Genomic DNA, 16,340 nt, shown 5'->3' on the forward strand with positions numbered 1-16,340 from the left:
GGCACACAGGATACGCGGTGACCTGCTTCTCCACCCCTCCCCCTCTCCTTCCTCTCTGTCTCTCTCTTCCCCTCCTGCAGCCAAGGCTCCATTGGAGCAAAGTTGGCCTGGCGCTGAGGATGGCTCTGTGGCCTCTGCCTCAGGCCCTAGAATGGCTCTGGATGCAACAGAGCGACGCCCCAGATGGGCAGAGCATCAACCCCTGGTGGGCGTGCCGGGTGGATCCTGGTCGGGCGCAGGCGGGAGTCTGTCTGACTGCCTCCCCGTTTCAAACTTCAGAAAAACACACACAAAAAAAAAAAGAAAAAAGAAAGAAAGTCAACGAGAGAGAGAGAGAGAGAGAGAGTGAGAGAGAGAGAGAGCACAAAATGTTTTCCCCACGTCTGGGGCCGAGCCGGAGCGGTGAATTATTTATTTCCAGTCACACCCTCCGCTGAGTGCCTGCGTTTTGCGGGTGGGTGGCCAGGAGTCCCGGTTGTGACTTCCATCTTTTAGGGTGGCGCCCCTCTCTGCTTCTTGCCGCCGCCCCCTCTGTGTGTGGCCGCCGGGAAAGCCGGTCTCCGTGCATGTCCCTCGAACGGCTTTGGCAGGCAGTGCCCCCCTGTTTTCCAGGACGGTCACCGTGTCAGGGAGACGCCGCAGCCCCCTCTGGGGGAAGAGTCTGATTCGGCGCCTGCCAACCTTTGTCCAAAGTGCGCAGTTTCGTCCACGATCCGCTCCTGCTTGGAGGGAAGAGAAAATATATAACAGAAAAGAAAAGAAAAGAAAAGAAAAGAAAAGAAAAGAAAAGAAAAGAAAAGAAAAGAAAAGAAAAGAAAAGAAAAGGGTGTATGTGTGTGTGAGCGTGCACCAGTGGTGCTGATGAACTCAGGGCAGCATTTGTATCGGGGACACGGGGAGGGTCCCGGGACAGCCAGCATTGTGGGGGCCAGATGGGTGGAGACGGTAATTTCTGGGGTAGAAAGAGAGAGAGAGAGAGAGAGATGTTTGCTTCCTGCTGTCATTTTTTTCCTGGTTTCAAATAAAAGAAAAGGAGCCGTATTCAAGTCCTGTTGTCAGCATACGAATGGCCATAAGCAACAAAAGACTTAAAACTTTATAAATCTACCCTCTCTCTGTCTTCGTGACCAAACGTCTTAGATGCAGGGGTCCCGGGCTGTGCTCCCTCTGGGGGCTCCAGGGAGGGTCCCCCTGCCTCTCCCTCCAGCTCCTGGGGCTCCAGGCGTCCCTGGGCTGGTGGCCGCCTCCCTCCCGTCTCTGCCTCCGTCCCCACGTGGCTTCTCCTCAGTGTCTGTGTCTCCTCCTCCGTCTCTTCTAAGGTCCCTGTCACTGGGTGCCTGCAGGGCCCCCCCCCTGACCCAGGGTGACTCCTCTCAGACCCCTCCCTTCATCCCGTCTGCACAGACCCTGTTTCCTAATTAAGTGACACTCTGAGGTCCTGCGAGTCAGGATTTCAGCGAATCTTGGAGAGGGGGGGCTCACCCTCCCATGCACTTCTTGTGGTGACAGGGTCACCTGTGTTAGCTAAACGCCATGCGCCCCCCTCTGGGTCCCGGACAACGTCGGTCACTGCCGCAGAGCTACCGAGTCAACGAACTTGAGGTCGCCTGTGACAAACAGTCATCACGTCAGGAAACAGATGTTTCCTTTGTCTCCTGAAAACCGAAACCCAAGTGAGTCTGAACCTTGTCCTGGTCACAAAACCCTGGACCACAGACACAACGGGTCACCCCGTCTGTCCACGCTCCCCCACCCCCAGTCTGGACAAAGGCAGAAGAGACCTCGGTCACCTGCGTTTCCTCCACCAGATTCCTTTGTCCCATCTTTGTCCCATTCAACGTAGCGGCTGACAGCCAGAGCCAGCTGTGGGCTTCCCACCAGCAGGTTGAGGGCATGAGTGAGCGTGGAGCACGCTCCCAGCTGTTTCACATGCCGTGTGCTGCTGTGGCGTGAGTGAGTGTGGGGCACGCTCCCAGCTGTTTCACACGCCGTGTGCTGATGTCTCCCGGGGTCCCCGAGGTCGGGGACGGGGTGCCTCTCCGGGCTCAGGATCTCGGAGGTCACAGACGTGGAGAGGGACGCTCAGGTCTGGGCGACAATGTTGTGCCCACCCGACGCTGCTGCAGGATTCCTGGGAAGCCCCGTGGGCGGGGTGTGCCCTCAGCTCAGGGTTGGCACCTTTATCTCTCCGTGCCTCCTCCGCCCACAAAGAGCAAGCAGAGCCACGGACGACAGGGCGTGCCGCCTTCTGGAGCCCAGCACGCCCATGGCTGCCTTGGGGCGTGCCTGCCTCCCCTCTGTCCCGAGCATTGGCCAGCGCCTACACGCACTCGTCCCCAGGGTCCCCGGCTCTGGGGCTTGGGAGCTGCCTGCCCGCGGAGATCATTTAATATCGTCAGCGGGCTCCTAGTTTCTGTTTGAAGACATCCTCTTCCTCCCTCCCTTCCTCCCCTTCCCTGCGTTGGTTGGGAGAGGAGAAGTCCACACGGCACGCCCGCCCGCCCGGGAGGGGTGGCTGACCCCCACACGGCCCTTCTTCCTTCTTCTGCTGCGAGAGAAGCGCAGAGGTCCTCTGCTCTCTGCGTGCCAGCGAGCCATGGCAGGCTGGCGGGGACTCCTGTGTGTCACCGTCCTGTGCTTTGCGATTCACGCCCAGGGTAAGAGAGATGCTGGGCTGTTTGTGGAGAGGGACGTGTGTGGGGGAAGGGTCTGCCCGTCTGTCTGCTTTTAAAACTCCTTTCAAAGGAGCAGGGGGAGCCGTGGCTGGCCGCTGACCGCCTGGGGAAGCAGATGTTGAGAATGCTGGATGCTGGCCGGGGTGGCGGATGGAGACTGGGTATGTGTGTGTGTGTGTGTGTGTGTGAGAGAGAGAGAGAGAGAGAGAGAGAGAGAGAGAGAGGTGTCCAGACGCTGCAACTATAAACATAGAAAGTGGGCTGACGTGACCCTTAGCACCGAGAATCCAACAATGTTGGTTGTTTTCTGGTTGGGATCGGGGTGTATCTGTCTCCCTCCCGCCTTCCCGAAGCGGCCTCTTCCCGAGCAGGGGTGTCGGGGTGGGGGTGGGGGTGGGGAGGACTCTGGAACCAGAACGGAGTACGCTGGGACTTCTGAATTCGCCGCTGTGACCGCTGTGTCCGGTGCAGATGCTGTGGAGACCACAGACTGGTTTGGCGGTGGACGCCTTGCTTGCCCCCCCCTGGGGGTGGGGGGGGAGGGGTGCTGGCTGCTTTGGGCCACACGGAGTTGCACATTTTTTCCGCCCTCGTCAGTCAGGCTTCCTGGTTGCAGATTGAAAACACGGGGAGCTGTTTACGCCCTGGAGAGCTACACACCCCGGTGGCAGGCAGTTCTGTCTCTCCCTGGACGGACAGACGGACGGATGGGGTGGGCGAACAGACGGAAAGACAGACGTGCGGGTTCTGGGGTGGCTGGGGAGGGTGGGGACCTAGTTTGGGGACTCTAAGCCGCTCGTGTCGTTTTTGTAGGGTTTAGACGGCCGTGCGATGAAGCCGCTTTTTCTCTCCCGCTCCTCGTAAAACGCTAACTGCTGAAGAAGGCATCGGGGTGGGGGTGGGGTGCACAGGGAGAGGGGACACCGGGGAGGAGTTCAAAGTGGATCCCGTTCCGTGCATGTGAAAGCCTGAGGCAGTGGTTCCCCAACCCCGGTACCGGTCCAGGGGTCATTTGGTACCGGTCCGCAGAGAAAGAATAAATAACTGACATTATTTCCGTTTTATTGATATTGGAGTCTGAACGATGTTTTATTTTTTTTAAAGAAGTCCAGATTCCCTCTGTTCCATCCGTCCGAGACTCACTCTTGACGCTTGTCTCGGTCATGTGATCCATTGATCCGTCCCACCCTAAAGGCCGGGTCCGTGAAAATATGTTCTGACATGAAACCGGTCCGTGGCGTAAGAAAGGTTGGGGACCACTGGGTTAGAGTGTCAGTTGTTTGAGGACAGAGGTGCTCACGGGGACCCTGGTGTTCAGAGTCTGTCCCCAATATCTCCACCCCGGCCCTGCTATGATATGGATGGAACACAGACCGAGGCTGGAGCCCCAGTTTACAGAAGGGGAAGTGAGAAGGCAGCTTGCCTCATTACCCCAGTGGAAGGGGGGAGGGGCCGACCAGTCCTGGGGTTTTTGCTGGGGTTTCGTGCGTTGCCGGGAACAACGGGCTTGCTGGCTTTCCCCCTACCCCTGCAGGCGGGCACCCTGAGCCTCCACACTTCAACGTGGGCACCATCCTTTACGGGTCATCGGCTGGCACCTTCCCTGAGCCCGCCACGGTGGCATGTACACACGCACCCTGTCACTGAGCTGTGGGGGGCTCCCGGGTGCGTCCGCTGGCCACGTCCTTCGTGAGGGCATGGGACCACGTCCCCCCTACTTTGTGGGAATCAAGGCCACATTCCGGTCTTTTAATGATGGCTTCCTACACACCGCGGGCGGTTGGTGGCTCCCGGGTGGATCCCCGCACAGCCCTGAGGTGGGGGTGCATAGCTTCGTGCCATGTTATGAATGGGTAAACTGAGGCACGAAGGGGTTTTTTTTTTGTTTGTTTGTTTTTGTTTTTTTTTTTCTTTTTTTTTTTTTCTCATTGGCCAGAGGACACCCCTTCCAAGTGGGTGAGGTCCCCATCAGGCACCTCTGTGGGGTTCTGTTGTGTGGCCCGTGGCTGCGGAGGCTCTGGGTCTCAGGGAAGGAGTTAAATATGCAGATGGCCCCCAGCACCCTACCCCTCACTAGCGATTGGTTTGGGCGAGGTGGCAAGGTCCCCAAAACATTCTGCCAAGGTGACGGCATGTTGGTTGCAAAGGGGCCAGGAAAACAGACTTCTGTTATATAATTCACAGAGCATAAATTATTCTTCCGATGATCAAGTACGTCCTTAAGACGAATGCGTAAATCATGCACATCAATGAATAAAAATAAAGCATGTGTATAGGAGCAGTGCAGGTGAGCAATCATGGAACCCACCCAGGACGTCAAGTCCGGCACAGGGAACAGGCTCAGTCATACGGTCATCACTGTGCAGGGTGACCACTGGGCACTGGGAAATCCAACAACACTGTATAACAGAGGTCGGGAACCTTTGTGGCTGAGAGAGCCACGAACGCCACATATTTTAAAATGTCATTCCGTGAGAGCCATACAACGACCCGTGGACGTGACGCATCATCCAATAAAAATGTGGTGTTGTCCCGGAGGACAGCTGTGATTGGCTCCAGCCACCCGCAACCATGAACGTGAGCGGTAGGAAATGAATGGATTGTAATCCATGAGAATGCTTTCTATTTTTAACATTATTTCTTTTTATGAAAGATTTGTCTGCGTGCCAGAGGCAGCCATCAAAAGAGCCGCATCTGGCTCACGAGTCATAGGTTCCCGACCCCTGTTATATAAAGTACGTGATTGTCTAGTGACCACGCCACACACGGAAAACTGATACCAATGAATATCACCTGCAAAATATCATTGGAAGAGAAACGGTAAAATTTAAAAACAAAAGAAAATTTCAAAAAAAAAAAATAAATACATGACAAGATGGTCAGCTTTCTAATGGACGCGGAGGTGACTGTTGGGAGTCTTTCTATTTCTTCTGGGTTTAACTAGGATTCGCTGTCGGGTCAGCAAGGGGTTTGAGGGAACAGGACGCAGAATCAGGTCTTTGAAAAGCAGATAAAACAGTGGTTCTCAACCTTTCTAACGCCGTGACCCCGCACAATACAGTTCCTCATGTGGCGGGGACCCCAAACCAAACAATAATTTTGGTGGCTACTTCATCACTGTAACTTTGCTACAGTTATGATTCGGAATGTAAATACCTGATAGGCATTATGTATTTTCCGATGGCTTTAGGCGACCCCGCCGGGGTCGCAGCCCAGAGGTTGAGAACCGCTGAGATAATAAAAGGAGACACGGAGATCGGAAAAAAAAAAAAAGATTCCCCAAAACACATGGGGCTTGCTCCATTCTCTCCACTCACCAGATGTGTGTAGCCGTCGGGACACGTGTGTACATGGCTGCTTTTCTGCGTAGAGACTTTCAAATCGATGATATAAACTGATCATCGTGATGTCGTTTGTCGTGTCTTTTGGTTTGAGGGTTTTTTTCTTTCTATTTGTTTTTCTTTCTATTTTTTTTTCTGTTTGTTTTTTGTTTTTTGGTTGTTTTTTTTTTTGGCTTTCTTCTATTTTACACTGACACATAATGTTTCTGTTGGCGGCCAGTTCTGCAGCAGCCCGGGTCCACGCCGGGGCGGAATCATTCCGACAGCCACCATTGGGCACATCTCTTTATACCAGCGGTTCTCAACCTTTCTAATGCCGTGACCCCGCACAATACAGTTCCTCATGTGGCGGGGACCCCAAACCAAACAATAATTTTGGTGGCTACTTCATCACTGTAACTTTGCTACAGTTATGATTCGGAATGTAAATACCTGATAGGCATTATGTATTTTCTGATGGCTTTAGGCGACCCCGCTGGGGTTGCAGCCCACAGGTTGAGAACCGCTGAGATAATAAAAGGAGACACGGAGATCGGAAAAAAAAAATAAAAAAGATTCCCCAAAACACCTGGGGCTTGCTCCATTCTGTCCAGTCACCAGACGTGTGTAGCCGTCGGGACACGTGTGTACACGGCTGCTTTTCTGTGTAGAGACTTTCAAATCGATTATATAAACTGATCATCGTGATGTCGTTTGTCGTGTCTTTTGGTTTGAGGTTTTTTTCTTTCTATTTGTTTTTCTTTCTATTTTTTTTTCTGTTTGTTTTTTGTTTTTTGGTTGTTTTTTTTTTTGGCTTTCTTCTATTTTACACTGACACATAATGTTTCTGTTGGCGGCCAGTTCTGCAGCAGCCCAGGTCCACACTGGGGCGGAATCATTCCCACAGCCACCGCTGGGCATGACTCTTTATACCAGCGGTTCTCAACCTTTCTAATGCCGTGACCCCGTGATACAGTTCCTCATGTTGCGGGGACTTATACTGACACATAATGTTTCTGAGGGCGGCCATTTCTGCAGCAGCCCGGGTCCACGCCGGGGCGGAATCATTCCGACAGCCACCATTGGGCACATCTCTTTATACCAGCGGTTCTCAACCTTTCTAATGCCGTGACCCCGTGATACAGTTCCTCATGTGGCGGGGACCCCAAACCAAACAATAATTTTGGTGGCTACTTCATCACTGTCACTTTGCTACAGTTATGATTCGGAATGTAAATACCTGATAGGCATTATGTATTTTCCGATGGCTTTAGGCGACCCCGCCGGGGTCGCAGCCCACAGGTTGAGAACCGCTGAGATAATAAAAGGAGACACGGAGATCGGAAAATAAAAAAAAAGATTCCCCAAAACACATGGGGCTTGCTTCATTCTGTCCAGTCACCAGACGTGTGTAGCCGTCGGGACACGTGTGTACACGGCTGCTTTTCTGCGTAGAGACTTTCAAATCGATGATATATAAACTGATCATTGTGATGTCGTTTGTTGTGTCTTTTGGTTTGGGGTTTTTTTTCTTTCTATTTGTTTTTCTTTCTATTATTTTTTCTGTTTGTTTTTTTTGTTTGTTTGTTTTTTTAGGGTTTTTTTTTTTTTGGCTTTCTTCTATTTTACACTGACACATAATGTTTCTGAGGGCAGGCCAGTTCTGCAGCAGCCCGGGTCCACACCGGGGCGGAATCATTCCCACAGCCACCATTGGGCACATCTCTTTATACCAGCGGTTCTCAACCTTTCTAATGCCGTGACCCCGCCATACAGTTCCTCGTGTGGCGGGGACCCCAAACCAAACAATAATTTTGGTGGCTACTTCATCACTGTAATTTTGCTACAGTTATGATTCGGAATGTAAATACCTGATAGGCATTATGTATTTTCCGATGGCTTTAGGCGACCCCGCCGGGGTCGCAGCCCACAGGTTGAGAACCACTGAGATAATAAAAGGAGACACGGAGATCGGAAAAAATAAAAAAGATTCCCCAAAACACATGGGGCTTGCTTCATTCTGTCCAGTCACCAGATGTGTGTAGCCGTCGGGACATGTGTGTACACGGCTGCTTTTCTGCGTAGAGACTTTCAAATCGATGATATATAAACTGATCATCGTGATGTCGTTTGTCGTGTCTTTTGGTTTGAGGTTTTTTTCTTTCTATTTGTTTTTCTTTCTATTTTTTTTTCTGTTTGTTTTTTTTGTTTGTTTGTTTTTTTAGGGGTTTTTTTTTTGGCTTTCTTCTATTTTACACTGACACATAATGTTTCTGTTGGCGGCCAGTTCTGCAGCAGCCCGGGTCCACACCGGGGCGGAATCATTCTCACAGCCACCATTGGGCACATCTCTTTATACCAGCGGTTCTCAACCTTTCTAATACCGTGACCCCGTGATACAGTTCCTCATGTTGCGGGGACTTATACTGACACATAATGTTTCTGAGGGCGGCCATTTCTGCAGCAGCCCGGGTCCACGCCGGGGCGGAATCATTCCGACAGCCACCATTGGGCTCGTCTCTTTATACCAGCGGTTCTCAACCTTTCTAATGCCGTGACCCCGTGATACAGTTCCTCATGTGGCGGGGACCCCAAACCAAACAATAATTTTGGTGGCTACTTCATCACTGTCATTTTGCTACAGTTATGATTCGGAATGTAAATACCTGATAGGCGTTATGTATTTTCCGATGGCTTTAGGCGACCCCGCCGGGGTCGCGACCCACAGGTTGAGAACCGCCGCTTTATACGTTCTTACTGTTTCTTCTTTCCTCTGTGAGAACACAGGACAGCGTACGACATGCCCGTTCCCGGGCTGTTTATGTGAGCAGCCAGTGGGAGGCTGTCAGGAGATCAGCGTGGGGGCGTTTGAGGGTTATGTGTGCGTGTCCGGGTCAGCGTCCCCTGCCCCGAGGTTATTCAGGGTCAAGCGTAGTTTCTGTTCGGCCACGGTGCGTCTGGTGTTTGCTGCGTTCGGCCGGGGCTGTGTGGGTTTGGACAGGGGTGGTGTGTAGAGGCGTCCGTCCATGTCCGGGGCAGTTGGCCAGACCGCTCCGGGCTCTGGGGCAAACACCCCACGCTGGCCTCACGCCACGTCCCTCGGGGGGGGGCCTGTTTCCATTTCCCTCCTTTTTCTTGGGGGCCCTCAGCCATCCTCGGATGTCGCTGATGGACAGGAGTAGACGTCGTCCCCAAAATGGGTCCTTTCACCAGCTTCTGGTCACCTGGCTCATCCGTGTGCGGCTGGAGCTGCCCGGTTACGTAGGGTGAGGATTGTCAAGGCTTGCTATGCAGAGGTCACCCGGGTGGGGACCCCAGTTCCCGGGGAACCACATTCGGCAGGTCGGTGGGGCCCCGGGGAGATGGGAGGGGAACCCTGGGTGACCCTGTGAGGACGTGTGAGTGATCGTCCTTGTGACTGACCCTCAGATGAGCCTCCTGGATGCCAATCACAGTGGGAGGCTGCTTGACCATCAGAGACTCTGTCTCCTCTGTCTATCTGTCTGTCTGTCTGTCTGTGATCTGTGTGTCCATCATCTATTTATCTATCATTCTGTATCTTTCATCTATCAATTATCTATCTATCTATCTACCTATGTATGTACCTATCATCTATTGATCTGTTTATTTATCTATCGTCTATCGATCTGTCCATCTACCTACCTATGTGTGTATGTATCTATTAATCATCTATCAATCTATTTATCTATCTACCTGTGTGTGTATGTATCTATTAATCATCTATCGATCTATTTATCTACCTATGTATCTATCTATGTATCTATCTACCTATGTATGTATGTATCTATTATCTATTGATCTGTTTATCTACTGTTTATCAATCTGTCCATCTACCTACCTATGTGTATATGTATCTATCAATCATCTATCGATTTATCTATCTACCTATGTGTGTATGTATCTATAAATCATCTAATGATCTATTTATCTACCTATATATCTATCTATCTATGTATCTATGTATCTATCATTCTATGTATTTATCTATCTATATATCTACCTATGTATCTATCTACCTATGTATCTGTCTATGTATCTATCTATGTATGTATCTATCTATCATCTATTGATCTGTTTATTATCTACTGTTTATCGATCTGTCCATCTACCTACCTATGTGTGTATGTATCTATGAATCATCTACCAATCTATCTATCTACCTATCTGTGTGTGTATTTATAAATCATCTATCGATCTATTTATCTACCTATGTATCTATCAACCTATGTATCTAACTATGTATCTATCTATCTATCATTCTATGTATTTATCTATGTATCTATCTCTATATCTATCTATGTATTTACCTATCTATCTCTCTATGTATCTATTATTTATCTATCTATCTATTTATCTATTGCACACTGAAATTCAGTCTCAGAAACTGGCTTCCTAAGATTCTGGGGCTGAAAACTCTGAAACCTGTCGGTCAGCCTAGAAACTGAGTCACGAGGTGACCTTCCCACCCTGAGTCAGAATCCTCTGGGAAGGCCCCCGGTCCTGGCGTCAAAGGCCTTCAGCAGACGTGACCACGCCCGCCCACGGCAGCCGTGATCAACTGATGTACGGTCGCCCGGCTGTAGCTGTGACTCCTAGGGACGTCCTCGCCTTCACGGGGACAGCGCGAGTCGGGTTTGACCGAACAGCGGGGACACCCCTCCTGCAGCTGCCGTGACCCTTACAGTTCACCCTGTGGGATGTCTTCACCTTCCCACTTCAACTGTCCCAGAGGCCAGTCCTGCAGGGTAGTGGTCCCCAACCCCCGGGCCATTGGGTACCGGTACCGGTCTGTGGGCCATTGGGTACCGGTCCGCAGCGAAAGAATAAATAACTTACATTATTTCCGTTTTATTGATATTGAAGTCTGAATGATGTTTTATTTTTAAAAAATGACCAGATTCCCTCTGCTACATCCGTGTAAGACTCACTCTTTTTTTTAAATTTTTTTATTTATTCATTTTAGAGAGGAGAGGGAGAGACAGAGAGAGAGAGAGAGAGAGAGAGAGAGGAGAGAGAGGAGAGACAGAGAGAGGGAAGGGGGGGAGGAGCAGGAAGCATCAACTCCCATATGTGCCTTGACCAGGCAAGCCCAGGGTTTCGAACCGGCGACCTCAGCATTTCCAGGTCGACACTTTATCCACTGCGCCACCACAGGTCAGGCCAAAGACTCACTCTTGACGCTTGTCTTGGTCACGTGATATATTTATCCGTCCCACCCTAAAGGCCAGTCTGTGAAAATATCTATTTTCTGACGTTAAACCGGTCCATGGCCCAAGAAAGGTTGGGGACCACTGCTGTGAGAGGTTCAAGAGCAGGGAAGGTCTTACATCGCCCCCCCTTCCCATCATCGGCAAAGCTGTGATTCTCTTGGGCATGAAGACCTCCTTCTGGACTCTGGGGAAGGGGGAGAGGTGGTTTGGGCAACTGGACGGCATTCCTGTTTGTCCGGTGACCCTCCAAGGTGGCCTGCCAGCCCCGGGGCACCCACCCCCTCTGAGAGCTGCGGAGGAAGGCGGGCGGCCCCACCCAGACCTGCCGGAACCGCCTCTAGCCTGCCTGTGTTTATGGGTCCGAGAGGCGCCGCCCAAGTGGCGTGGGGGTGGACGCTGCAGACTGTGAGTGACCTGTCTTCAAGGCCAAAGAGCTGTTTCTTCTCACGCTCGCCCTGGGGCTGGGGTGGCCGCCCCTTCTCTCTGCTCCACTCGGCTGTGGGACCAGGGCCTCAGTGGGGGGTGGAGCAACTTCCCTGCGTTTAAGTCTGTTATAGGTGGAGCTATGTTCCATCCAACCCCCGACTTATTCATATGTTGGCTTTGGAACCCCCAGAACCCCAGAATAGGGCTGTATTAGGAGACGGGGCTATAAAGAGAGGATTCAGGTAACATGAGGTCACTAGGGAGGGTCCTGACCCCACAGGACGGGGGTCCTTATAAGAAGAGGAGGTGAAGACACAAACACACACAGAGGGACGGCCGTGTGAGGACCCGGGGAGGAGACACAGACAGACACACACAGAGGGACGGCCGTGTGAGGACCCGGGGAGGAGACACAGACACACACACAGAGGGACGGCCGTGTGAGGACCCGGGGAGGACACACAGACACACACAGAGGGACGGCCGTGTGAGGACCCGGGGAGGACACACAGACACACACAGAGGGACGGCCGTGTGAGGACCCGGGGAGGACACACAGACACACACAGAGGGACAGCCGTGTGAGGACCCGGGGAGGAGACACAGACACACACACAGAGGGACGGCCGTGTGAGGACCCGGGGAGGAGATACAGACACACACACAGAGGGACGGCCGTGTGAGGACCCGGGGAGGAGACACAGACACACACAGAGGGACGGCCGTGTGAGGACCCAGGGAGGTGAGGACACAGACACACACAGAGGGACGGCCGTGTGAGGACCCGGGGAGGTGAGGACACAGACACACACAGAGGGACGGCCGTGTGAGGACCCGGGGAGGGGACACAGACACACACACAGAGGGACGGCCGTGTGAGGACCCGGGGAGGAGACACAGACACACACACAGAGGGACGGCCGTGTGAGGACCCGGGGAGGAGACACAGACACACACAGAGGGACGGCCGTGTGAGGACCCGGGGAGGAGACACAGACACACACAGAGGGACGGCCGTGTGAGGACCCGGGGAGGGGACACGGACACACACAGAGGGACGGCCGTGTAAGGACCCAGAGAGGAGACACAGACACACACAGAGGGACGGCCATGTGAGGACCCGGGGAGGAGACACAGACACACACAGAGGGACGGCCGTGTGAGGACCCGGGGAGGAGACACAGACACACACAGAGGGACGGCCGTGTGAGGACCCGGGGAGGACACACAGACACACACAGAGGGACAGCCGTGTGAGGACCCGGGGAGGAGACACAGACACACACAGAGGGATGGCCGTGTGAGGACCCAGGGAGGTGAGGACACAGACACACACAGAGGGACGGCCGTGTGAGGACCCGGGGAGGGGACACAGACACACACACAGAGGGACGGCCGTGTGAGGACCCGGGGAGGGGACACGGACACACACAGAGGGACGGCCGTGTAAGGACCCAGAGAGGAGACACAGACACACACAGAGGGACGGCCGTGTGAGGACCCGGGGAGGAGACACAGACACACACAGAGGGACGGCCGTGTAAGGACCCAGAGAGGAGACACAGACACACACAGAGGGACGGCCGTGTGAGGACCCAGGGAGGAGACACAGACACACACACAGGGACGGCCGTGTGAGGACCCGGGGAGGAGACACAGACAGACACAGAGGGACGGCCGTGTGAGGACCCGGGGAGGAAACACAGACACACACAGAGGGACGGCCGTGTGAGGACCCGAGGAGGGGACACAGACACACACAGACGGCCGGCCGGGTGAGGACCCGGGGGGGGGGGGGGAGACACAGACAGACACAGAGGGACGGCCGTGTGAGGACCCAGGGAGGAGACGGCCGTCTGCACGCCCAGGAGAGAGATCTCAGGGGGGACCCAGCCCTGTCCGCACCCAGGTCTCAGACTCCAGCCCTCAGGACCCGGGGACATAAATGTTGTTTATTTAAGCTGCCCCGTCTGTGGAATTTTGTGCTGGTGCAACGAGCCACTTCGCTCCAAGTCCTTATCCTGCAAAGTGAAGTGCACCGATCTATAGGCTCCGTGGCCCCCAGACGGGGCGAGAAAGGCCGTCCGGGACGGAGTCTGCGCGTCACCCGTGTGCTGAGGCCTCCGCGGGCACCTGTGTGTGGCCTTTGGCGAGGCCGGTTCGGGACACGCGGTGTCTCTTGTGACTCTGAGGAGTCTTCCCGCAGCGTCTGCTGGTACCGACGGTTCGGATCTCGAATGCGCCAAGGGGGGTCCCCCTGGACCAACGGGGACCACCGGGGAGGCGTCCACACGCTCCGCAGACCTTGCTGAGAGCCGGCAGGACCCGTGAGCCCCGGGCAGCAGCCCGTGCGCTTGGGCATCTGTCTGTCCGGCTCCACCTCCACGCAGGGTCTGCCAGGCAACCCCGTGGGGACTGCGTCCGCCGTGCGCGCTCCGGCAGGATTCGCGTCAAAGCGCACAGCGCGAGAACTCGGGCCTCTGAGAATCTCCGTGCTCCCTGCCTGGAAAGAAAGGCTCACGAGAGAGACTCAGGACCAGAGAGGAATTAGTCACACACACACGGCGTGTGGTCTGTGTTCTGGACGTGAGTCAGGCTCTCCCGGAACAAAGGTGGTCTGAATGCTTCCTGAACATATATATATAATAATATATATACATTATATATATTATGATATACATTATAGATGTATACACACATCTATGATATAAGGTCTACCGGAAAGTTCTGTCTGTTTTTGGAATAAAACAAAATACAAATTTTTCTGACCGTCAATAAACTTGATTAAATAATATAACTGCCATTATTATTCATGATTTCTTGCCGGCGTGAGGGCAATTGGTATATCCCATTTTTGAAAAATGTTTTCTCTCTCTCTTTTTTTTTTTTTTTGTATTTTTCTGAAGCTGGAAACGGGGAGGCAGTCAGACAGACTCCCACATGCACCTGACCGGGATCCACCCGGCACACCCACCAGGGGCGATGCTCTGCCCCTCGCGGGTGTCTCTCTGCCGCGACCAGAGCCACTCTAGTGCCTGGGGCAGAGGCCAAGGAGCCATCCCCAGTGCCCGGGCCATCTTTGCTCCAATGGAGCCTTGGCTGCGGGAGGGGAAGAGAGAGACAGAAAGGAAGGAGGAGGTGGAGAAGCAAATGGGCGCTTCTCCTATGTGCTCTGGCCGGGAATCGAACCCGGGTCCCCTGCACTCCAGGCCAATGCTCTACCGCTGAGCCAACCGGCCAGGGCCTGTTTTCTCTTTTGATGCGAAAAATTGAACCAGTGCTTGTTCGATATCTTCTTCATTTTTGAATTTTTTGCCCTTCAAAAAATTTTGTAAGGGCAAAAAACAAGTGATCGTCGGAGGGTGCTAAGTCCGCGGAATACGGTGGAGGCGACAGACATGCTTCTGTAGCATTTCTTCCTTGTTGAAATTCGTAACAATGACAGTGGCGTCAATGAACTTTATCAGTAGCCATGGGTACACTATGGCTTCACACATAAGACTAACGTGAATCAACTTTGTTTTACTTAATTTGCTACGTCAGTATGTATACATTAAGTGATACAAATAGAGAGGCACACATGCGCCAGATAAACATGTGTTTACATGTCAAAACTTGTTGTGATAGAAACAGACAGAACTTTCCGGTAGACCATATATATATATATATATATACACACACACACACACACACACACACACACACACATACACACACATACATACACACATATATATACATATATATATATACATATACACACACACACACACACACATTATATATATTCTTTTTTCTGAAGCTGGAAATGGGGAGAGACAGTCAGACAGACTCCCGCATGCGCCCGACCGGGATCCACCCGGCACGCCCACCAGGGGCGACGCTCTGCCCACTAGGAGGCAATGCTGTACCCCTCCGGGGCGTCGCTCTGCTGCCACCAGAGCCACTCTAGCGCCTGGGGCAGAGGCCAAGGAGCCATCCCCAGTGCCCGGGCCATCTTTGCTCCAATGGAGCCTTGGCTGCGGGAGGGGAAGAGAGAGACAGAGAGGAAGGAGAGGGGGGGGGGTGGAGAAGCAAATGGGTGCCTGTCCTATGTGCCCTGGCCGGGAATTGAACCTGGGTTTCCTGCACGCCAGGCTGACACTCTACCGCTGAGCCAACCGGCCAGGGCCCACACATTATATATATTATAATATATATACTTACTTAGATTTATGCATATTTAGTTACTGACTCAGGGTCCAAGGGGAATGATGTGTCCCCAAAGAAACATTACAGCGTGTGTCCTGGGAGCCCCTGACTCGCTGTGGGATTTCTCAGGGACACGAGGGGCGTGTGGACGGAAGGCCCAGAGCTGACCCCCTGAGGAGTCGGCCGTGTGCCCCCTGGACACAGGCCGAGGGCAGGAATACAACGGATAAAGGGTGTACACCTTCTGCTGCTGCTGTTGTCTTACCGCCTCCACATTGCCACAGCCTGCGTCTGGGGGCTCACTTTCTCCTTCCAATCTGCAATATTCAGGGGTTTCCCTGAATTATTCAGGGGTTCTTCCACATTATTCAGGGGTTTCCTCACCCGTGGGGGCGCCGTGGCTTAGGCATCGACCTGGAATGGTGAGGTCGCCGGTTCAAAACCCTGGGCTTGCCTGGTCAAGGCACATATGGGAATTGATGCTTCCTGCTCTCCCC

General features: G+C 53.0%; 1 protein-coding gene across 16 annotated transcripts in view; it reads left to right on the top strand.

Annotated features, from left to right (window-relative positions):
• The first annotated feature begins 2,259 nt into the window (after positions 1-2,259).
• The window catches only part of XG (Xg glycoprotein (Xg blood group)), a 56,629-nt gene continuing 42,548 nt past the window's right edge, over positions 2,260-16,340 (top strand). For 3 of the 16 annotated variants that reach the window (XM_066357697.1, XM_066357698.1, XM_066357696.1), the window contains exon 1: positions 2,283-2,657. Coding sequence is in view for 13 of the 16 variants with exons in the window: in XM_066357698.1 (XP_066213795.1) it covers positions 2,597-2,657 (61 nt within the window). In the remaining 3 variants the exon portion in view is untranslated. Of the gene's footprint in view, positions 2,658-16,340 lie in introns of all 16 variants that reach the window. The other 13 variants (XM_066357689.1, XM_066357693.1, XM_066357690.1 and 10 more) reach the window with 10 other exon arrangements.

The sequence above is a fragment of the Saccopteryx leptura genome, chromosome X (assembly GCF_036850995.1).
Source record: "Saccopteryx leptura isolate mSacLep1 chromosome X, mSacLep1_pri_phased_curated, whole genome shotgun sequence".
In the NCBI taxonomy this organism is placed as follows: domain Eukaryota; kingdom Metazoa; phylum Chordata; class Mammalia; order Chiroptera; family Emballonuridae; genus Saccopteryx; species Saccopteryx leptura.